The 23,319-nt window shown below is 38.4% G+C and overlaps 1 protein-coding gene across 1 annotated transcript in view; it reads left to right on the forward strand.

Annotated features, from left to right (window-relative positions):
• Positions 1–23,319, forward strand: part of LOC113422078 (uncharacterized) — a 131,558-nt gene that overhangs the window by 67,940 nt on the left and 40,299 nt on the right. The window contains exons 40-51 of the mRNA XM_087947337.1: positions 6,171–6,284; positions 8,113–8,184; positions 8,682–8,786; positions 11,890–11,961; positions 13,420–13,542; positions 14,413–14,472; positions 16,071–16,175; positions 18,866–18,934; positions 20,283–20,602; positions 20,712–21,075; positions 21,875–21,943; positions 22,530–22,586. Coding sequence (XP_087803463.1) covers positions 6,171–6,284; positions 8,113–8,184; positions 8,682–8,786; positions 11,890–11,961; positions 13,420–13,542; positions 14,413–14,472; positions 16,071–16,175; positions 18,866–18,934; positions 20,283–20,602; positions 20,712–21,075; positions 21,875–21,943; positions 22,530–22,586 — 1,530 coding nt within the window. The remainder of the gene's footprint in view (positions 1–6,170; positions 6,285–8,112; positions 8,185–8,681; positions 8,787–11,889; positions 11,962–13,419; positions 13,543–14,412; positions 14,473–16,070; positions 16,176–18,865; positions 18,935–20,282; positions 20,603–20,711; positions 21,076–21,874; positions 21,944–22,529; positions 22,587–23,319) is intronic.

A 23,319-nucleotide genomic window follows, 5' to 3' on the forward strand; every position in this document is an offset into this window, starting at 1 on the left:
GATGATATACACAACTTTTAATTGGATGAACCAATTGAACTATTGGGGGTGGGAACGTTGCCATTACTTTGTATATGTGAGTTACGCACCCATTTTCTCAGATTCAGAATTCTTTTGTTGCTACCACTTGATTTCCAGTAAAAGATATCTTTTCTCTGATTAAAAGAGTCTAAGTATTTCTTTCTTGGATTTTGAATGGAGCACCAGCTGACATTATTCTGAATCTCCACATTACCAGCCCACCCGGAGAAATAATAAATTTTCTTCCGAGGGGATCTGAACACAATGTCAAATCCAGCCAGCGACCAAGAAGACCTGGGAGCAACTGGAGGACAAGATTCTCTGCTGCTAGAGGAAGCAGGGGAAGCCGACTTGTTAGCAGAACTAAATCTTGAGGAAAAACCAGCTGTAAAACCCAAATGGTCCCTGGGAGTCTGTTGGAAGGATCCTGAGGAAAAGCCTCCTCCAGGAGTGACCACTACCCGTCAGCGTGGAAGAGAGGAGCCATGGCAAGAGAAGGAAAGAAAGAATTTTTTACTAACTCAAGCCATGCATCTTCTAAATGAAGCTATCGGAGAACCTCAAACTGATCAAAGGTATGAGGGAGAGGAGGGGGAGGCAGCCCCAGCCAGAAGAATCAGAGCAGCCACCCCCATAAATCAACCTGGGCTAGCGCAACAGGCAGCAGCAGCCCAGGGGCCCCCAGCGGGAGGAGTAATTGCCAGAAGACATAGAACTCCAAAGGTGCCCCCGTTGGAAGTAAAATATGGGGGGGGGATCCCAAGGATTTAGGATTCTTCCTGGCACAAGTCTGGAGCCATATGGAGGAATATGGAGGGGATTTTTCCTCAGAAGCAGCCAAAGTTAGATGTGTTACCAGGGCTCTGGAGGGAACAGCTGCAAAGTGGATGGTGATTTTGCATAATGATAATGCCCCTCAGCTGATGAATTATAACCTGTTCATGACTGCGCTGCGGGCCAGGTTTGAAGACCCACTTGCTGAACCTAAGGCCAGAATTAGGATGAAGACCATAAATCAAGGGCGGAGATCAGTGGCCAACTACACCCAGGAATTTAGAGAGCTGGCATGTCATATTCGAGGCTGGTCCCAGGGAGCCCTCATAGAAGCTTTTAAAGATGGGTTGAATGACTATGTATATCAAAGCTGTATTGCCAGAAGAGACCCCAGTGAGCTGCAGCTGTGGTACATGCTGGCGCCAGAGGTGGAAATTGATTTGACCCAAAACAGACGCCGGGGGTTTTTGGTTGGAGCAAATCCTCCCCCACCAGCCCTCGAGAAGCCTTAAAACCTCAAAAGGGAGGAATGGCGGCAAAACCCAAGACCACTGCTTGCTTCTGATGTGGGAAGGAAGGTCACCAGGCTGCAGATTGCCGTGCCAAGCTAGAACCAAAGGGGGCATCAGGAGGAAGAAGAAAACCTGAAAAAAAAACCAGGAAAGCCTCGCGAAATGGTGCTTAAAGCAGAGGAGATTGTAGAGATCGCCCCTCTGAAAGGAGAGGAGCTGGGAACTCCAACCTCTTCTGAAGAGAGTGAATCTGAATTGGAAGATGACTCATTGGTAAGTCCAAACAAGGGTCCTATGACCATTCCAGTGAGATTAAGGGTACCACGCCGGGAGCCAAAGGGGGAAATGCTGGCCTTGTTAGACTCTGGGTGCACAAGGTGTGTAATCAGCTCGGAGGTAGTGGAGAAAATGGGCTTAAGGCTGAAGACTTTAAAAACGCCATAGCCTTTTGCCAATTGGATGGATCGGTAGCTGGGGCGGCCCTGCACATTTCATAATGGAACCAATAGAAATGACGATGGGGAAGCATAGAGAGACTTTGTGTTTTATTGTGGCTCCTGGGATGGAGCGGCCCTAATATTGGGGTTGCCCTGGCTCGGAAATGGAACCCCACATTGATTGGAGGAGAGGGTCATTGTGCATACATACTGACCAGCACCCAGAAGGGGAGGGGCAATCTCAACCGAAACTCAAGAATCCCACTGAACTGGCCTCCACTGGCACCGAGAACCTGAAGGGGGAGGAGAAAATTCCGGAGGAATATTGGGACTTAAAGGAGGTATTCAGTGAAAAGGCCTCGGATGAGCTTCCCCCCCATCGTTCAACAGATTGCAGTATTGAAATTATACCCGGGGTGAAACTCCCAAAACCAAAACTGTACTCAATGACACCGTGGGAGCTAGAAGAGATGCAGTCATTTATCGATAAGAATTTGGAACGTGGTTTCATCCAACCCGCTAGACCTCGGGTAGCAGCCCCAGTATTGTTCCGTGAAAAGAAAGATGGTTCCCTTCGTTTGTGTTGACTATAGAAACCTGAACGCTATTTCACTGGAGAACGTGTACCCCCTCCCCTTGATGAAGGATATGTTGGCGCACTTGGCCAAAGGGAAAATTTTTACAAAACTCGACTTGAGAAAAGCATACTACCAGGTTCGAATTAAGGAAGGGGATGAATGGAAAACTGCTTTTAACTGCCCAATGGGTTGTTTCCAATTCAACGTTCTTCCATTTGGCCTACAGGGGGCCCCTGCAGTATTCATGCAAATCAATCAGGTGTTACATGAACATCTATACAAAGGGGTGTTGGTTTCTCTTGTTGATATTCTTATCTACGCGGAGACTCGTGATGAACATGTGAAACTAGTGCAGTCAGTTCTGGAAAAACTTCGAGCTGCTGAGCTGTATGCAAAGTTGTCCAAGTGTGAATTCCACCAGGAAAAAATTGACTATTTAGGTTATCGCATCTCACATGATGGCATAGAAATGGATCCGGGGAAGGTTTGTGCCATTTTGGAATGGGCCCCTCCCCGCACCAGGAAACAACTTCAAAGTTTCTTGGGATTCGCTAATTTTTACCGTCAATTTATCCCTGCTTTTGCAAAGATTTCAATGCCTATCACAAATCTCCTAAAAACCAAAGGGGAGGTGAAACCGAAGCCTAATAAACCCCTGGAGTGGTCCATGGAATGTCAAGCCACTTTTGAGAAGCTGAAATGACTGTTTGCTGCTGAACCAGTACTCAAGCACCCGGACATGGACACTCCTTTTGTAATCCAAGCCGATGCGAGTGACATAGCAGTCAGGGCGGTGTTACTACAAGCAAACGAGATGGGGACTCTGCAACCGTGTGCATATACTTCCCGTAAACTAATGGAAACCGAAAGAAGATGGGCCATCTGGGAAAAAGAAGCTTTTGCAGTTCGTTTGGCTCTGTTAACCTGGAGGCATTTCTTAGAAGGGGCAAAACACCCATTTGAGGTGTGAACGGATCATAAAAATTTGGAGGCTTTGAAAATGCCACGGAAGCTATCTTCCAAGCAAGTTCGCTGGGCGCAGTACTTTAAGCACTTTAATTTTTCATTGAAGTACATTCCAGGGGGGAAGAACTTCATGGCGGATGCTTTATCTAGATTACCTCAATATAATAGTGCTCGCCAAGAAGTGGTACGGCCGATTGTCCCAACCAAACAATTGGCAGCTCCAGTGGTACCAGAGCCCAGAAAAAGAAGGAGGTTGATTTATCAAATGATTTGACTGCACAGTTAAGAGATGCTCTAAAACTTGATGATTGGTTCCTTGCTCACTCAAATAACTGTACGGTTAGAGATGGATTGGCATGGGTGGGGGTCAAGTTATATGTGCCAGTGAAGCTGAGAAACCAAACAGCAAGTTCATGACTCTAAAGCCACTGGTCATTTTGGATTCGTGAAAACCTTACACTTAGTTAAAAGGCAATTTTGGTGGCCTACCTTGAAAAAGGACATTGAGACTTATGTAGCTAGTTGTCCTATTTGTGCCTCAGCCAAATGGCCTCCTGGTAAACCAGCAGGCTTACTACAAAATGTGGCTAGACCAACGGCTCCATGGAAGGAAATCTCTATGGATTTTTTTTTTTTTTTTTGTAAATTTTATTTGAGTTTTCACAAAAAGAAAATTAAAACATCTTTTTTGAAAGCAGCATAATCCTGGGTTACATTTCTTCGTGCAGACACAATTTCAGGTTCATGCTCATTTTTATATTCTATTCCATATCTTATTACAATTTTACATTTTCTACATAGCTTCTCCCCTCTTTTAATTTCCTCAATTTTATTGTATTTATTTCATCTCAATTCAAATCATTATATTTATATTTTTTGTCTGTCCTGTTTCAATTGTCTATTATCTTTTCTCATTAAACAAAATTTCTCCTGTAGTTACTGATTGGAGTATGACGCCTTTATATCTTTCCCCTAAAATTATAACACTCGATATAACACATAGCTTCCATTCGGATTCTGTTTGGTACATTCTTAAACTACACACAGTATTCTTTAAAAAAAAGAAAAAATTATAAATGTATATAATTAAAACAACATTCCATTCCAATTTAATTCTAGCATTAATATTAATATTCATTAAAGTCTTAAGATTTTTCACGTTACTTTTCAATTAAATATCATACTTCTATGGGAACAATTATAAACTTTCCATAATCAATTCCCCCACTTATCTTTTATAAAACATTGACTCATTAAAGTGTTCCCATTCCTTCCTAATTCAATTTTCTCGTTTATTTTATTTCATTTACTTTATTCACAAACATTTCACTAAGTTACACTAACCATTCTATCCCTCATTCTAATCATATGTCGTTTCCAATTTTCTAAAGTTATTTCTATTTCAAATATAACAACACAATCTCATGTACCTTTACAGAATCCCCCTTTCAAATTTTCACCCATTATCTCTAAATAGGTCCTATTTCTTTATATCTTGCTCCGAACCTTTGTAACTTCTTTTCCTTTCCTTCTTCCCTCTCTTCTTCTCCCTTCCCCTTTTACCCCTTTGTCTCTCTACCTCTACTTCCCTCTTCTGTGTTCCCCTTTTCTGTTGCTTTCCAGTATTATACTTATTTTTCAAATTATTTTTCTCTTCTTTGGTTGTTTTTTTAAGCCTTAAATTCTCCATCCTCTTCCCCCTCCTTTCCTTTTTCTTCCCCACATAGAGTTACTTGTTCATTAAAGATGGCTTCTTCTTTGTCCCAGTCTTCTTGTTTTGCAGTCTTTTCTTGTTGTTTCTCATAGTTCCAAATCTCCATTTCTAAGAATTGAAAAACGAAGCCAAAGGAAATCTCTATGGATTTTATAGTGGAATTACCTGAAAGTGAAACCCAGATAAAAGTTTAAAAAGTCCCTTTTAAAAATTTTACTGTTTGTTAATGTAAGAACAAATGTTTAAAATGCATTTTCCATTTGTGGTATCCAGGTCTTCTCATTTATCATTTATCATTTCTGTAATCTTAAATTAGATGGAACGGTAAACCTGAATGAATTCACAAGGAATCTTAGAGTCTTGCAGGAGTTACCTCGACCTAATGGTGAGTGGTGGCTTAGATACAAAGCTAGCACTGATGATGTTACCTAACTTGTTAATGAAATGTCTACAAGAAAACCACCAGAGAGCAGCAAGGGCTCCACAGATATAAGAATTATTTATTTAATTGCCAAATTTACAGGATGTACACTATTTAAAAAGTACGCTCAATAAGACAAAGAAAATACCTATATAAAAGTCCAGAAAATAAAACACAGTAACCTATAAATTCCTATTTGCTCCCCATGCCTAAGAAGGAAGCCAGGTTTTCAAAGACATTTTAAACATAATCAGGATGGGAGCCGCATAGATCTTTGGAGAGAGTCTGATCCAAAAATTGTACTCTACTAAAAAAGGCGTGTTTATTGGATTTTAATAGATAACATTATTTAATTGATGGGGCCTGGAACATGCCTACATAGAAATTATTAGAGACAGACAGTCAATCTGGCTTTACACGACAAAAGATTTTATATATGGTAATCGCGTCTTGCTACACCTTGAAGTGTTACCTGAGGTCATTTGACAAACAGTGCAATTCATAGAGCAGCCTCCCAATCCTAGAACAAGCAAAACCGACACATCTATGTGAGAACCTCGGGGCCACAACTGCCATCTTGCCCCCTACTCTTCAAGCAGAAGCTGCAAATAACCCAATTGCTCATTGGTCTGTGGGGAAATGCTACCCTGTCCAGAACTAAAGAAGGAAAAGGGAGGGAACATATCTACGTTGGCTGATTAATTTTCTGAAGAATGTGTCCTTCAGCCAATTTATTTTGCCACTTAGGTGACATAGAAGAAAAAGTTGCTGTGGAAGATGTAGAGTCTCTTTTGTCCAACATGGGGGTGCCGTTAACCAAAGAGCAGCTCCAAGAAGTATTGAAGAATGTGACTGTGGATGGTGAGTAGGAAAAGAGATAAATAAAATAAAATAATAAAATAAAACAAAATATCATCTTATCTTACATGAATCTGCTTAGCCTCTAAGATTTCCCTCTGAGTCTTCCTTTCTTAAAGCCAGGCTAGTATTTCTAAAGTGTAGATATTTAGTTGCTGCTCCTATTTCATATATTTATTTATTTATTTATTTATTTGATTTGCCAATTGTTTACAAGATAATAAGTATAAGTGTATACATAGTTGTGAATACATGAAATGGGTACATATAAGAAAAATAAAAGAAGAATAAGAGAAACAATAGGACAGGGACGGTAGGCATGTTGGTGCGCTTTATGCCGCCCCCTACAGACCTCTTAGGAAAGGGGTGAGGTCAATAGTAGACAGTCTAAGGTTAAAGTTTTTGGGGTTTGGGGAAGAAACTACAGAGTCGGGTAGAGTATTCCAGACATTGACCACTCTATTGCTGAAGTCGTATTTCCTGCAATCAAGTTTGGTGCGGTTAACTTTGAGTTTGTATCTATTGTGTGCTCTTGTGTTGTTATGGTTGAAGCTGAAGTATTCATTGACAGGTAGGACATTGCAATGTATGATTTTATATACCATGCTTAAATCAGACCGAAGACGGGCGTAATTCAAGGTTTTCTAGTTCTAGAATTTCAAGTCTGGTGGCATAAGGTATTCTACAACGAGTAGAGGAGTGGAGAACTCTTCTTGTGAAATATTTCTGGACTTTCTCAATTGTGCTAATATCAGATATGTAATGTGGGTTCCAGACTGATGAACTGTATTCGAGTATTGGTCTAGCAAATGTTTTGTATGCTCTGGTTAGTAGTGTGATATTACCAGAGAAAAAGCAACGTAGGATTAGGTTAACAACTCTTAATGCCTTTTTGGCTATGAAGTTGCAGTGGGCTCTAGCACTTAGATCATTAGAGGTGAGTATTCCAAGGTCCTTTACAGAGCTTGGGTCATCAACAAGATCTTGACTATTCAGGTTGTATTTTATTTTCTGATTTTTTTTTGCCAATATGTAAGACAGAGCATTTATTTGTTGAGATTTGAAGTTGCCATTTGTTTGACCATTCTGATACATAGTCAAGATCTTTTTGTAGGGTAGCAGTATTGTCTGTGGTATTGAACAGCTTTACATCATCAGCGAAAAGAACGCAATTGCTCTTAATATGATCACAGAGGTCATTTATGTAGAGTATGAAGAGAGTTGGTCCTAGAACACTGCCTTGGGGGACACCACTATTGACAGGTACAGAATTTGATAGGACGCTCCCAATTTTGACCATTTGTTGTCTGTTTGCCAGGAATGCTTCTATCCAGTTATTCAGTTGTCCAGAGATACCATAGGATTTTATTTTTAGGAGTAGTTTGTCGTGTACCACTGAATCAAAGGCTTTACAGAAGTCTATGTAGATTGCGTCTATTGCTGACAGAGTTTTGTCTAGCTGTAGTGCAATTTTCAGACATAAGGGGAGAAAGTATTTCTGCCAGACTCTTGCTAATAAGCCCTTTGTCTTCTGATTGAGTTAAATCAGAATGTTATGTTTTTTAATTAAGATTTTAAATGTGCATTATATTTCAATTACTTTTGATAGCAACTTTGAGTGGTAAAATATTAATATCTGTCACTTTAATTAAATTATATATATATATATATATATATATATATATATATATATATATATATATATATATATATATATATATATATATATATAATTTAAATGCAATTAAACTGATTTGCAAAATGTTCCAGTCAATTCTTCTTCCTGCATTTGCTGCCTACATGCTAAACTCACTTTTAAATGCCTTTGCAGAAAATGAAAAGGTGAAGATGAATGAACTGATTGAAAGTGTGGCTAAGACCCAGAGAGAATCCCAAGCTGGGAGTAAGTGAATTTTCATGGTTGGATTAAAATTCTTCAAGCATGCTGGCAATATTTGGGGGGGAAAACAGATGGGCCTAGTGGGGTTGAAAAAAGAGGCAGCAATTAGAAGGTGAGGAGATAAAACTACAGTAACATGTGAATTAGTGGGCTTAGTAAAAGGCAGTCTGCTTGAAACTAGGGTCTGTGTTTTGATGTTTTGATTCTGTGGGAATATAGAATATTGTAATCAGAACAGAATTCAGCTTCTTGAGAGGGTGCTTTTTTACATTTAGATATTACAATGATGATGTTTTAAGCAAAACAATAAAAATGCACCAATAATATCAAATGAAGAAAAAAGTATGCGTATTGTATAGAATCCAGATTTCCATTCTAAAGAGGTTGCTTGTCTGATTTTAGAATGGAAGACTTGCAAAGTTACCTTATGAGCTTTGCTGACTACATATGGAATGCCAAGGTTCTGGGAATATTTGCTGATTCTTATTATTTTTTCTCAGTGGATTGGATTTATGTCAATAATCTGGATAATGCCCTAATCAATATGGGCATTTACCTAACAGATGATGAAATCAAGGAAGTTCTGAATTCTACAGCTCCAGATGGTGAGTTTTTGGGATACTTAAATTAGTTGTATTTAGGGTAATTTATGATTGGATTGTGTTAAATTAGGCTAATCTGTGGCTCCTTCTCTATGAAAATATCATCCCCATGGAGATAAGAATGGCTCCCCCATTTTGACAATCTTTCACGAGGCCCTGAAGATCTGGTTTTGACAATGGACCTGGGGAACCCAGAGTGAGATAGAGATAATCAAGTGATTTATTTGATTGACAGATTGTCGTTGGTGTCGCTGAAAGTGAGTTGGGCAGCCATATATTTTTAGTCACTCAATATGCTAAAAAAAACTCTTCTGTTTTAACAATGCAGACTAAAGTTAAAAATGGCAGATAACTTGGGTGGGGGGGAATTGACTGAAGTCAAGTGTGATAGTGAAAGAGTTAAGGGCTTAATAGCTAGGGGAAAAACAGTGTGGTGCCCGTCTTCCCTTGGTTTCACTGAATGGCTGAATAAAGATTCTGAAAGAAGAATTTAAATTGGAAAGAAAGGCCAATGGACCTCTCTGATGAGCACACAGACACTAACCATATAATCTGTGTACAGTACCTCGATTTCTGACAAGTGGGAAGAGAATCTCCATTGCTGTTAAGTGAGTCATACCTAACTTACAACCTTTTTGCCACAGTTGTTAAAGAAATCACTGCAGTTGTGAGTCCTTCAGTCATTAAGCAAACCTGACTTTTCCTATTGACTTTGTTGGAAGCTGGCCAAGAAGATCACAAATGATGATCACGTGATCCTCCAGGATACTGCAACCATTGTAAATGCATGCTGGTTGCCAAGCATCCAAATTTTGTTTACATGACTGTGGGGATGCTGCAATGGACATAAGTGCAAGGATCTGTTAAGTCATTTTTTTATGCTGTTGTAACTTTGAATGGTTGCTAAATGAATAGTTCTGTGTCAAGGCTACCTGTAATTGTTTTCATAAAGGGAAGGGGTGTATTTTAAGCCTTACACTGTGCATACACGCCTTCTGGCTCGTAGGCTCAGAGTTCCCTGGGCAAAACCTTTAGACCTGGAAAGAAAAGTATTGGTTGCTTCTTGGTTTTCTGCAAGTGCTAAGAACCTGCAAGTATGTCAAACATTGTTTGTGTATTCAGCAAGAGCAAGAGCACTTATATACTGCTCCATGGTGCTTTATAGCACTCTCTGAGCAGTTTATAATATCACATATCGCCCCCAACAATCTGGGTCCTCATTTTACTAACCTTGGAGGTTGAGCCAACCTCGAACCCTTTCAGGATCAAATGCCAGAGTGTGAGCAGAGTTAGCCTGCAATACTGCATTCTAACCATCGTGCCACCAAAGCGCCTATTTATTTGTTCATTAAATTAAATTTACATGCTGTCCATTTCATCAGGGATGGTGGCTCAGTAGTTAAGATGCTGGGTTTGTTGGCTGGAAAAGCTGGCAGTCAAGGTTCGAGACCTGAGCGCCATGTGGCAGGGTGAGCTCCAGTCCTCGCCCCAGCTTCTGCCAAACTAGAAGTTCTAAAGCATGCAAATGCAAGTAGATAAATAGGTAGCACTTTGTTGGGAAGGTAACAGTACTTCTTGAAGTCATACTGGCCAGATGATCACGGAATTCTCTTCAGATGGTGCTGGCTCAATGGCTTTGAAATGGAGATGAGCACTACCCCCTATAATCAGTAACAACCAGCAGAGTGAAATCCCAGGGACTCCTATTTCTACTATCTCGTAAAAAAAAGCAACACTGGGTGAAAAACCCAAATTTAATCAAAACAATCCAGATCAATTCTCACTGCATTTTCAAGTGAATTCAAGTGAATTCTGGAGATGAAAAAAAGGCTAGTTGTTAGTACCTCTGATTGTTAACACTGAATTCCCTCACTATATCTTCCTTGGGGAGTGGGGGAGGTTCATATTTTTCTTAAGGTTCTTTGGTGTGGTGAAAGCTGAATTGATGCATCATAACGTTTACAGGAAGAAGGTAGCCTGATGACCTCTAGGTCTTTTAAAAGCCATTACTCAAAAAGGGTGGAGAGTTTGAAAGCTTAGGAGCATGGATGTCCATGAGGAGGATTAAAAAAGTCAACAGGACAGCCATGACCATGCATATGGAGTGATGTGCCTATTTTATGTGTAACACGTGTAAAAAGGGAGTGAAGCTGGCATCTTTTTTGCCCTCACCTACCTGTGGACATTCCTACTTCAGGAAAAAAATAGAGGGTCAAAGAATATCAGTCAGCAGCAGTTTTAGAATTTAGAATCATTCTTAAGTCACTAGAATACAGGCATGGAACTTAGAGTAGAAAATTAGTTTCCAACTGAGAAAGTTCAATGACTGGAATGATAAACATAAAACAGATATGGATTATAAGGAAACATGGGAACTAGGAAAAATAGGAGGAAAAATGTATTGGATATGTTCACTGCCTTGAATTATTTATAAAAAATAATAAAGACAGGATATAAATAAATAAGTACATAATAAATTGAAAGGAACATACAAATATAACAGCTTGCCTTCGGATGTTGTGGGAATTTCATCACTGAACGCTTTCAAGAAAAGTTTGGACTGCCATTTGTCAGAAATGGTGAAGGTCTCCTGCTTGGGTGGGGTGTTGGACTAGATGACCTACAAGGTCCCTGTGGTGTAGGGTAAATGGAACCTGTTGGTTTTTAACTGTGAAGAGAACCAATGTTAGACAGAGAGTAGTGAGGGACATATTTTGAGGTGACACAGTATGAAGGAACCGGAAGGGAGGAGTTAAGAAAAATAAAGCAGTTTGTGTGCAGGGAACTCACGTGTTAGGAGTATTATTACAAAATACGACAGTCCCTTCCAATTCTGTTAATCTGTAATCTGTAAATAAAAATAAAAATGCTATTTGTTGATTCAGTCTTCTGCACATTACCACACATATGCCCACTTTTCAAAGATGTGTTAGGGCTATAATTCCTAACATTTGCTATAAATGTGCTTTTCTAACATTTCCAGAGAATTCCAGTTTCAGAAATAGTTTTGTTATTTTTATGCATATTTCTTGAGATGTAAGTAACAGCAGCCTCAGTTAGGCTTTCCTGTTCAGCTGGGTTAATTACTTCGTCCTCTGTCTTGCAGAGGATGGAAAAGTTAATCTGAGTGATTTGATGGAAGGGGTGAAGAATATGAAGCTCATATTAAGTGCAGGAGGTAAGTCTCCGGGCAATTTGAAATTATAATTGAAATTACAATAAACTGAAGGATAGTCTGGAGTTGATATTCTTAAATTTGCCAGCCAACGGGTAAAATTTTTATAGCTTTGATCGATGTAGCAACTGGTATAAATTTTATACTTTATTTTCTGATTTATGACCAAAATAAAAATGTTATAATTGTGGTTACTGCCACTGTGGAAAAGATGACAATTTGTTGTTGTTGTAAGAATTGGATGTTTGCTTTTTTCAAGTTCCACCCTGAGTCATTAGGCAAACTGGGCATTTCCTTTGCTCCCCTCCCCTCCTGCTCCAAAGTAGACTCAAAAGGCAGGAAGTGGGTCTTTCCTAGTGGGCTGGCAGCATAAAGACAATGTTATCTACTCCTGTTCATGTGAAATGGTTAGTGGTTCATAGTTCTATTAGGGAATGTTGTCTTGCAGAATAGGTGTAGAATTTAAATTACTAGAGAGGTAACTTTAAAAAAAACTCCTTATGCAACATATTTTCCATGGAAACATCCTAATTATAATAATTTATAATATAATAAAGAATACAAGTAAAAATATAAACAATCACAACCCATAGAATCAAGCATTCTATTGTGTCCAATTAGATATATTTGGGAAGCTCTCAAAGATGAACAGGTGGCAGTAATTATCCTCTTCTCTTGTGCTTCAGCAGCTGTTGTTAAGATAAGTGCCTGCAGTTCAGGTCATTGGGTACCTGTTGCCCAATTTATACCTCTTGCTGAATTGCTCTTTGCAATCATTATAACGTGTCATGTCTTGTTGCTTTCTTTTGTCCTGGATTTTATTCAAAGAGTTGATGCTGGATTCTTTTTAATGTAGAAATTAATTCTTAACAGGTGCATATTAGAAAAAATAATTCAGGCTTTTATCACCCTGATCTTGAAATAGTGGTGCTAAATTTTAAGATTACTGATTCCAATCACTAGCAGGAACAGAAATCAACACACTTTAGAGATGAATCTGAATACAGCAGTAGGTAGAAACCTTACTAGGAAGGAAGAATACGCTATATACTTCTGATTATGATGGGATTATTAATGATCCTATATTAACCTATAAGTATGGGTTAATAGTATGCTTTTTAAACTTTATTCTGATTGACATTGTAATATATATGACACATAATTAACTATTAGTCAGGATATCATGTTTGGTACAATATTAGTAGCTGCAACACAACCTTGAAAATAACTCCATGTAGAAGGATACGCACCCATCTATCTACTTCTACCAATTTTAATCCTTAATGGCTAAAAGTAGGAAACCATCTAGTGAAATTGTTTGTTTTCTCATTCCAAGGGGGTGGGTTTGGGGAGTTGAAGGGTGGCAGAAACCACCAGGCCAGTTGGCAACGATATACTGATACTTATGAAATATGAATCTTGGATTGTGACATTGGATGGTTTTTTGTAAATTGATATCAGGGCAAATGGTTGAAACTGGTGATTTGAGTTCCAGCCTGACAGAAATGGGCCTCAATATAACAGAAGAAGAAACTCAAGAGGCTCTGAAACTCCTTACACTTGATGGTAAGTTGAATGGAAAAGGCAGTTATAACAAGGATGAACAATTTGAAGGTTGTATGCACCTGCCAGACACTGGCCCTGGAGATCACTCCCCACCCCAAAGACTTTTAAATCCCAAATTTTTCAGCCCAGTTTTTTAAACAGAATCATTAAAATTATTGTGTTACTCAGTTAATGAATATATTAACAGGAATTCCCACATTGAGTAAAACAATCTGATCCTTTCAAATTCATCCCTTTGTAGATCCATTCCAAACTCTTCAAGGATTTCAAAACCAGAAACAAAATGCCTGGCTCAGAATTAATGAATGAGCCAGGAAACTACTCAGCTTCCAAGCTTCCAACACTATTCTTACTAACATGACATCTAATCCTCTATTTGTTTCCAACTCCCACCTGTACTTCTTGGTATCTGAAGAAAGAAATCAGATGCAAAGATTGGGAATTAATTTGGTACTTTACTAACAAGCATTTCACAGTCTTACAACAGATATATGTTTAATTTTATCGACCATCTACATTTTTACTCCTGTGAGTAGTTGTCATAGGAGCCCCTGCACACTGCTTTGCCCAGGGGTCCATAATACTGTTAAGAAGGCCCTGATCTGAGATTAATGAGAACATTCCTTTTGTCTCTGATATTTCACATATACCACTCATCAGATAGGAACTGCTAATGGCACCCTATATTTCTAGCTGGTATTTTCTGTCAACAAACCAATAACTTATAAGTTTATAAGTCAATATGAACTGAAGAACTGTTTGGCTGCCCTTAAAAAAACTGGGCAGAAGTAAAATTGCTATATTTGTTTCACTCCTTCCTTCCTCCCTATTCCAATTTCCTTGATGCTCCTCATGCTATTTACATTTTGTGTGCAGGTATTGACAAAGTGGATATGAAGAATGTTTTGCAAAACATTATGCTCATGAAACGGCCTTTTAAGCTGGAAAGTAAGTTGAATCAGGAGGTTGGAATGGATATTTTATCTATCTGGTCTCCTTTACATTTCCTTGTTTGCTTTTTTAAAAAAATAAAGTTACTCTTTTTAAATTATGGAGAAGCATTCTAGTAATTCCAGTCTTGTGAAATAATTGATTTAATAAAATGATTAGTGTAAAAAAAATGCAAAAGTTAAAGGCATTAAAATAGTCCTCAGCAGAGACAAAGCATGTGAAGCTTTTAAAGTTCAAAAACTAAAGGGCCATTTTCTTAAAAATTGTTTTAACTTGGAGCTGAAAATACAATACGCCCAACTTTTGAAAACCTGAACATCATATACTTCATCTGCTTATATACTTTATGCAAAATACTGTAATTAATTTTAAATTTATATTTTCACCTTGAAATTTTGTAGTTGAAAAAAATCATTTTATAAAAAGATGGGCGAGGAAGTAAATACTGCTGAATAATATTAAAAATAATTTCATTTTTATCCTAAATGAGGTAGTACTTTGGTCCTGACACTGTGCATTTTTGTAGTATGGCCCCCATTTGGCAATTGAAGGTCAAGTGATAGCCTCCCTCCCACAAAGATTATATACTCTTGTTTTAGGAGCTAACCCCCAGTGGTTCTATTCATCATAGTTTTTTTAAACATATTTTTGTTCATGCTATGGAAATTGAGCCTATGCTTTGCTGCAAATCTATTTTTTCCTTCTCTTTTTTTCTGGTTTGCTTTTGAGAATAAGAGAATAAAGTGATGGACTAAATGTAGTGAAATTCTTTTAAAACAAACATTGAAATGAACTAAAGCAGGGGTCCCCAACCACCGGTCCGCGGACCGGTACCGGTCCGTGGAACAAGTCCTACTGGGCCGCTGGTTTGCTGGGCGCCGCCATCCTTTTTTGATGAAAAAGTGCTTCCAGTGAGCTTTTCCGGGTAGAAAGCTCACCGGAAGCACTTTTTCATCAAAAAAAGATGGCGGCGCCAGCGCTTCTGGTGAGCTTTTCCAGGTAGAAAGCTCACCGGAAGCACTTTTTCATCAAAAAAAGATGGCGGCGCCCAGCTAATGCCGGTACCGGGCTGCGCCATAAAAAAGGTTGGGGATACCGGGCCGCGGCATAAGAAAGGTTGGGGATCACTGAACTAAAGAAGCTTCTTGGATGATAAGTGAATGGTTTTCAAGAAAACAAACCAAGAAAGTCCAGTTGCCTTTGTAAAGCACTTTTGGAATTGCATAAATAATTGAATCTATAGTGCACATAATAACATACAGGAGTAGACCCAAAGATGCTTTTTCCAGAAACAACTGAACTTTCTGTTTTTCTTTGAAGACATTTTGCTTCTCATTCAAGAAGCTTCTTCAGGTGAAGCACTTTTGGGGCAACCATGACCTGGATGACTGAGAATCTCCATAGACATTTAGCTATAGAGAAGTAGACTAAACCATATTCTTCCCAGAGTCGTGGTAGTTAAATTATATTCATTTTCTTTTTAGAACAGGTATTTTAAACGAAACAAGGTTAACAACTAGTTTATTACTCTTTTTCTGTGCTTGAAATAAGTAGGAGTTGAACCTATCTTTTGCCTCCTTTATCTGCACATGCAGGAGACAGGATTGATATTCAAGATCTGAACAGGATTCTGACCTCTGCAGGCATTCAACTCACAGAAGCAGAATTCCAGGAAGCCTTGGCAACTACCCCAATAGATAGTTAGTATTTATTTTTCCATTACTTTTCTGAATGCTTATAAAATCATAGAACTATAAAATTGAAAGTTGATTTTCAACTCCTATGTAACGTGTCCCACAATTTGCAAGCTCAGAAATATCAGTACAGATAACATTATACCACTGAAATACGATGGCAAAAAAAAAAAAAATCAAAATTCAGCAATGTAAGTTTTTTAAAAGAAAGAAGCAAATGGGTATTTACATTCCTGCTTGACTTAACGAAGTAATTTTAATTATCCACCAAGACACACAGCCCTATGAAAAAAGAACATGCAAAAATTATAATTCCATCTGATTCAAGCATATCAGTATTATACCATTGAATTTTAAGAATATTTCTTAGCCAGAAAGAAGTTACTAAGTCCTGCCTTAATACTAGTAGAGATAGGTCAGTGGCTATGTTTCACTTGTGAACCTATCAGACACTATCAATCTATCAGATACTATCATTTGGGGGCACCGACAATGAGTCAATTGGCAGCAGACTCCAAAGGCAAGGCTCTGATTGGTTAGCTCACTGACAGAATGGCAAAATGCTTTGCTTGAAATTGATGCACAGCTGCAAATTTGACCTGACCAGCAGAAAGCTATTTGTCATGTGGAGGGGTGGAATGCTGCCGGTTCAGCCCAGTTCTATAGAACCTGTAGTTGCAAAGAGCAGCTGACACGAACAGTTCGGTGTTTGGCCCGCCCGCCCGCCCAGGCTCTAGGCTGTCCTTTATTCCTTGCCTTTCCCTCCTCGGCTGCTTTGCACGGCACAGCTGAGGTTGAAAAAGCAGGAAACAAGAGGATTTTCAAACACCGAGCGCAGTGGTTAACAGCTGTCCAGGCGGCACAGCTGATGATTTCTTGCAAACGTTGAACACATGATTGTCCCCAGTTTGGAGAACCAGCAAATCGCTCCACTGTCTAGCCCCGCCCCTCTCCGCCCACTCACTCCTTACCTGGCATGCGAGCCATCCAACTTGACTGGTTTGGTAAGTTGCGATTTTTCCTTTTTTTTCTTCTGACCACCAGCTGTTCTGCTCTGCCAGGAGATTTAGATTAACTAGAAAGCAGGAAATCCTTGGATTTCTTACTTTCTAGCTAATCTAAAAGCAGAGCCGAACCTTCCTTAGGACTGAAGCTTTTCAGTGCAGATTCAGGTAGCCGATTGCAGATAGATAGATCTCTTAAGTTAATCTGTGATTCTGTGAGCAACTCAATCTGCCTGCCTGCTTTGCCTGCTTTGGGATAAAAGTTGCTCTTTTTTAAAATAAAAAATTCAATATTTACATGCATGGTGTGTTGTGAGTTAATTTTGTGAGTTTGCTTGCTAGTAAATTTTATGTGACAGACTCGGGTAGCCCATTGCAGATAGATAGATCTCTAAGTGAATCTGTGATTCTGTGAGCAACTCAATCTGCCTGCCTGCTTTGCCCACGTTGGAGTAAAAGTTGCTCTTTTTTTATATAAAAAATCAATATTTACGTAAATATTTATAATATTTACATACAAGCTATGACCACTGAGTCACATGACCACCAAGCCACACCCACAAATTAGGCCACACCCACAGAATCAGTTAAGAAATTTGAATCCCACCCCTGGTCACGTGGTCACAGTTGATGATGACAGCAGGAAGAGGAGCAGGGATGGGAAAAAAAAGAAACGGTATTCCTTGTAGAAGTAAAGAATGGGGGGAAGGGACAAGACAGACAGAATGAAAACTAAATAAGGTTCTTTCCACAGAATACCTCTAGACTTGTAGACTTTTATCTGAAATCTATAGTTTGTATATATTTTTGCATGCACTATTCGGACTGAATGACTATGGCTATATCTGTGCTAGCAACTGGTCTTCATTATGTATGAACTGGGTTAGAAGATGATAGCTGCATTTCAAGGCAGATGAACAGGACCTGGGAGTAAAGGGAAAATTTGTTGGCGGATGAATACTTTTATCTCTTGCCATTTGTGGCCTTTTCTTATGCCTGTGATGATTTTTCAAGGATAAGTATAATATGCAAATTATCTTCATACTTGTTATTGCACGTATTGCTATTAGAAAACCAGGAAAATGCCTATAATTTAAGAATTTTTTTAAAAAACATGGTGTAAAATAATTCTTCAGTCGGGCTTTTTTATGTGCAATTTTTCCGATATTTATAACATCTAAAAGACATGTTTAGTTTGAGGAATTTATATATCCAGTGCTTATGTACTGTATACTACAGTATAGCAGTCTTCCACAGGATATACTTTATTTGGATACATTGCCCTTGAGCCCCATGACCCACAGCAATTAACATTTCAGGGATAGGTTGGCTGGGGTACTTCAAACTTTCAAGGTCTATTCTGGTCTTTAATAAAGATTTGCTTTGATTTAATTTGAAATATCAAGATCCCATGGGTCCTACAGTGAAGAAGTCAGCATTATATGGAACATTCATTATGAATAGAAAAAAAAACATTATGAGTCTTTTAATTCCTAATGCTACTTAAGTCTCTTGGGAAGTAGTACTCTGTGCTTTTAAAAGTTCATTAAAAATATTAAAATATATTTCTTTTTATATATCTATATTTCTATTTTTTTATCTACTATCTCATAAAATAACAGACCCAAACTGTGTATTGCTATAAATGGACTTTCTCAGCAACACTTCCTTTGGGTTTTTGTTTCCTCTTAGTTGAAGGGAAAGTAAACTTAGGAGAATTTATGAAGTCGGTGAGGGCACTCCAGCCATATCCTCAGCCTGGTAAGTTAATAAACTGATTAACAATGTACTGAGAGAGGTAAAAGAACACAAAAATAATTGTGTATTTTTGTTGCTATTGTGCCTCATGTGACAACTTTGAATTATACAACCAATAAACTTTGGTTCATGTATGAAACAATGTGCTCCTGAAGGTCCTCCATCAAGTCCTGTGTGGAAATAGAATGTAGGGCTTGTCCAACAATCTTTAATATATATAATAGGTATAGATGTACGTATAGTTATATAGATTTTTTAAAAAATAAAATAGAATTCAGAGATTTTGTATCTATGGACATTATGCCAGATAAAATGGGAATTTAGCGGTTTCAAAGTTAGCCCTCCCTCCTTTTTTAGGATATATTGTACTATTTATATATACTCTATACTCTTTATATATATATACATACATATATACTCTTTATGTGCATGACTGCATTCCCACTCATGCCAGTAATATTATTATTAAATTTGCAGATGATACAACAATGGTGGGACTCGTCTTCAGAGGGGGATGAGTCTCCCTATCGAGATGAGGTGGACCAGTTGCTTTCATGGTGTGGAAACAATAACTTGGTCCTTAACACCAATAAGACCAAGGAGCTTATACTGGATTATAGAAGGAACAGTTTATGGGTGTTATCATAAAAGAGAACCTGACCTGGAGCGCTCACATTGCAGCACTGGTCAAAAGGGCCCAGCAGAGATTATACTACATGAGATTTCTCGGGAAACAACAACTGAATGAAAAACTGCTGGTGACTTTCTACCTCTGCACCATAGAGAGTATTTTAACTTACTGCACCTCTGTATGGTTTGCCAATTGCACAATGGCAGATAGGAAAGCACTCCAGAGGGTTAATGTCATTGCCCAGAAGATTATTGGTTGCCCTCTCCCCTCTTTGGAAGAGCTTTATAGCTCCCACTGCCTTAAGAAAGTTCAAAACATTCTCAAAGATCCATCTCATCCTGGGAACCCTTTTTTTGAACTATTACCATCTGGCAGACAGTACAGGATAATAAAAACAAGGACAAATAGGCTGAAAAACAGCTTCTATCCCAGAGCAGTAACTATATTGAATTTTATTGTATAGTTCAATCTTAATGCAATATCAGGGGTTTTCAATTCAATTGTATAGAATGTGAAAGATGTGTGTTTGTGTTTTATTTTTATAGTTATAATATACACTGAAGATGGCATTTAATTTTGTTGTATGAGCTGCAATGACAATAAACTGAACTAAACTAAAACTCTCCATTCTGGATCTCCCCTATTAAATGAAGGCACAGTTATTAAAATGCTGTATTGTTTACCTTTTATCTCATCACTATTTTTCCTGTTGACCTTTAGAAGAAGAAACCATTGCTTTTCTAGAAGAGAATATTGTTATTCAAGAAGAGGAAGAGGAGATTCCTGTTGAGGAAGAGAAAGTTGCTGCTGCTGAGGAAGAGGAAGAAGAGATTCCTCTTGAGGAAGAGAAAGTTGCTGCCGCTGAGGAAGAGGAAGAGGAGATTCCTGTTGAGGAAGAGAAAGTTGCTGCCGCTGAGGAAGAGGAAGAAGAGATTCCTGTTGAGGAAGAGAAAGTTGCTGCTGCTGAGGAAGAGGAAGAAGAGATTCCTGTTGAGGAAGAGAAAGTTGCTGCCGCTGAGGAAGAGGAAGAAGAGATTCCTGTTGAGGAAGCTGAAAGTTGCTACCGCTGAGGAAGAGGAAGAGAAGATTCCTGTTGAAGATGAAAAAGTTGCTACCGCTGAGGAAGAGGAAGAGAAGATTCCTGTTGAGGGAGAGAAAGTTGCCGCCGCTGAGGAAGAGGAAGAGAAGATTCCTGTTGAAGACGAAAAAGTTGCTGCCACTGAGGAAGAGGAAGAGAAGATTCCTGCTGAGGAAGAGAAAGTTGCTGCCGCTGAGGAAGAGGAAGAGAAGATTTCCAACGAGAAAGAGAAACCCGCTGCCGAGGAAGAGAAGATATTTATTAAAGATGAGAAAAGTGCTGCTGCTCAGGAAGAGGAAGGTAAAGAGAAAGAGAAAATGGCTGCCCAGGAAGAAAAGGTTGCTGTTGAAGAACTGGGTGCAATTTTAGCCAATAAGGGCATTTCTTTGAGGGACAAAGAGCTGGAGGAGGCCTTGTTAAAGTCAAAAGTAAATGGTTAGTATTTATATTTTGACTTTTGGTTCAGAAGTATTTAAACTGCTAGCAAGATAAATTACAAAGCAATTTTACATTCTCCTAAATTTGTTGGATTATGGCTCCCATCATCTCAGTGATGGGAAAAGGTACTTTAAATATAAAAACAGCCCTTCCCAACTGTTTTGTAATCCTAGTACTCCCAAAGTGATCTCTATTGCCATTTGAAAACAAAATTCTGGTTTTCAGTAATATCATTTTTTGCTTTCATACTTTAAGAATCCAAAACAATAAAAAAGGAAACAGCTGAAGTTTTCTATTCCAACTATATCAGACCACCAGTGTCATGTCATTTGTGAAGCTCAGGGGCCACGAAAATAGAAATATAAGTAAATGGCTATGTATGTTTGTACACACACACACACACACACACAGAGAGAGAGAGAGAGAGAGAGAGAGAGAGAGAGAGAGAGAGGACTGCTTCTTTCACCTAAAATCAGCCTGTTTTATCAGATTACCTAGGTAGAAAACCATTTCTAGTGTTCCTCTTTCAGGCAGAAAAAGGAGTTGAAGCTATGCAGGGCTACTATTCAATAAGTGCTGAATCTCTGAAACAATCTCATATGAATATCAGTTTGGCCTCCTCCTAATTGCTTTCAGACAAAACTGTTTCAGAAGATACTTTAACTAGATTGGATAATTTGTGAATAGTTGTGTTTATAGAAGGTTTCTAAACTCTTTTTATTGTCAGCCATTATAAATCACTGCAAAAATTGTGAGAATAACATTTTGCTGCTGCTACTTTTTTTTCCCCTTACAGTTGATGGGACAGTGAACCTCTGTGACTTTTTAAAGGCAGTTCATGAGATTCAAAGGTCACCTCCAGAAGGTAAGCTGAAAGACAACATACAAATATACTACGTGGTTTTTTTCTAGACACACTCCTGAACTCTTTTTACTCTTTTACGTTGCCTTTGACCCAAACAGCAAAGGGCTTTACTCTGCCTGTAAATTTTTTATTCCAAATATTGATTTCCTCCCTAGACTATTTTATGGCTCGGTGACTACAATAACACTTGTTTAAGTAGACAAGCCATTGGAGGCTGACACAATGTTTTTCAGTTAAATCAATTCATGTAAGGAAGAAATCTACAGTAAACTGGTCCCAAATGTGCACTTGCATGATAAAATGTGAGCCATTTCATGAATATGAAAACATGAGCCAAAACAATAATTATAGATAAATGTACCTGCAATGTTGTATGGGATTTGTGACTATTTTGACATCTAACAGGATATGTGAGTGGGAAGATCTATGACTTTTCCTTTCATATCATACTTTGTCTGGGTATTTCAACCTAACTCCATTAACTTCTAGCTGGAACTGGGATTAAAACTCAAAGAGGTAAGATGGAAAAGTTTTCCTTCTTTCTTATAGCAGTCAAAGAGAATAAAGGCTTAGAAGAGCTACAAAGAGAGAGAGAAAACAGCTCCAATGATCTCCCAAATAATAGTAAATGGGTGGACAAAAGGTAGTAAAAATAAGGCTGATTAAAAAGGGCAAGTTCAGAGAAGGAAATAACATGGAGTCTCCACGTTCATGCACATATTCAGACTCATATAAACCAACACTTCTCTTTGTGGTAAATCTCAATCAAAAAGTGGAGCACACAATACGGTAAAGTTTCTTTAACCAGAATAATACATAAATAATAAAGCAAGAAGAAGAAGTGTACCCTAATCCATGACTGAGGAGAAAGCTAGGTTTCTAATGACAATTTAAGGCTTTAACATAATCAAAGCAGGAGCCACATAGATTTCTGAGTGGATTCTGATTTGACTATAATTGATTTGTTTTCCTATCTATCCGTCAAGTATATTCTCTTCATGCTGTGTGCCTGTTGAGCCCATATCTAGAGCCATAACATGAGGCTCTGCTCTCATTCACTCATGCTTGATCATCTCCTGAATGTACATAGGGCTGCTCTTGAAGATTGTCACTGACTCAAATTACCCAACCTCAGGTACATCTTCTGAGCAAACCAATGCCTCATCTTTTCCCTCAAAAATTTGTCATTCTGAGGAGGAAAAAGCCTTGTGAAAGTAACCTACTATTCCAACAGAATTTGAAAATAAATACAACTTTTTTTGTAGTAAATATGCTTTTAAAATAATGTATCAATTGTTTATGTTCCTTCACACACAAACACACACACACACACACAAGCAAATAATCATTTCCAAATTTTCTCATTTCTTTCCCAT

This window comes from Notechis scutatus, chromosome Z, assembly GCF_049901735.1.
Source record: "Notechis scutatus isolate UNSWTSFEM ecotype Mainland chromosome Z, rNotScu1.2, whole genome shotgun sequence".
NCBI classification, from domain to species: Eukaryota; Metazoa; Chordata; class Lepidosauria; order Squamata; family Elapidae; genus Notechis; species Notechis scutatus.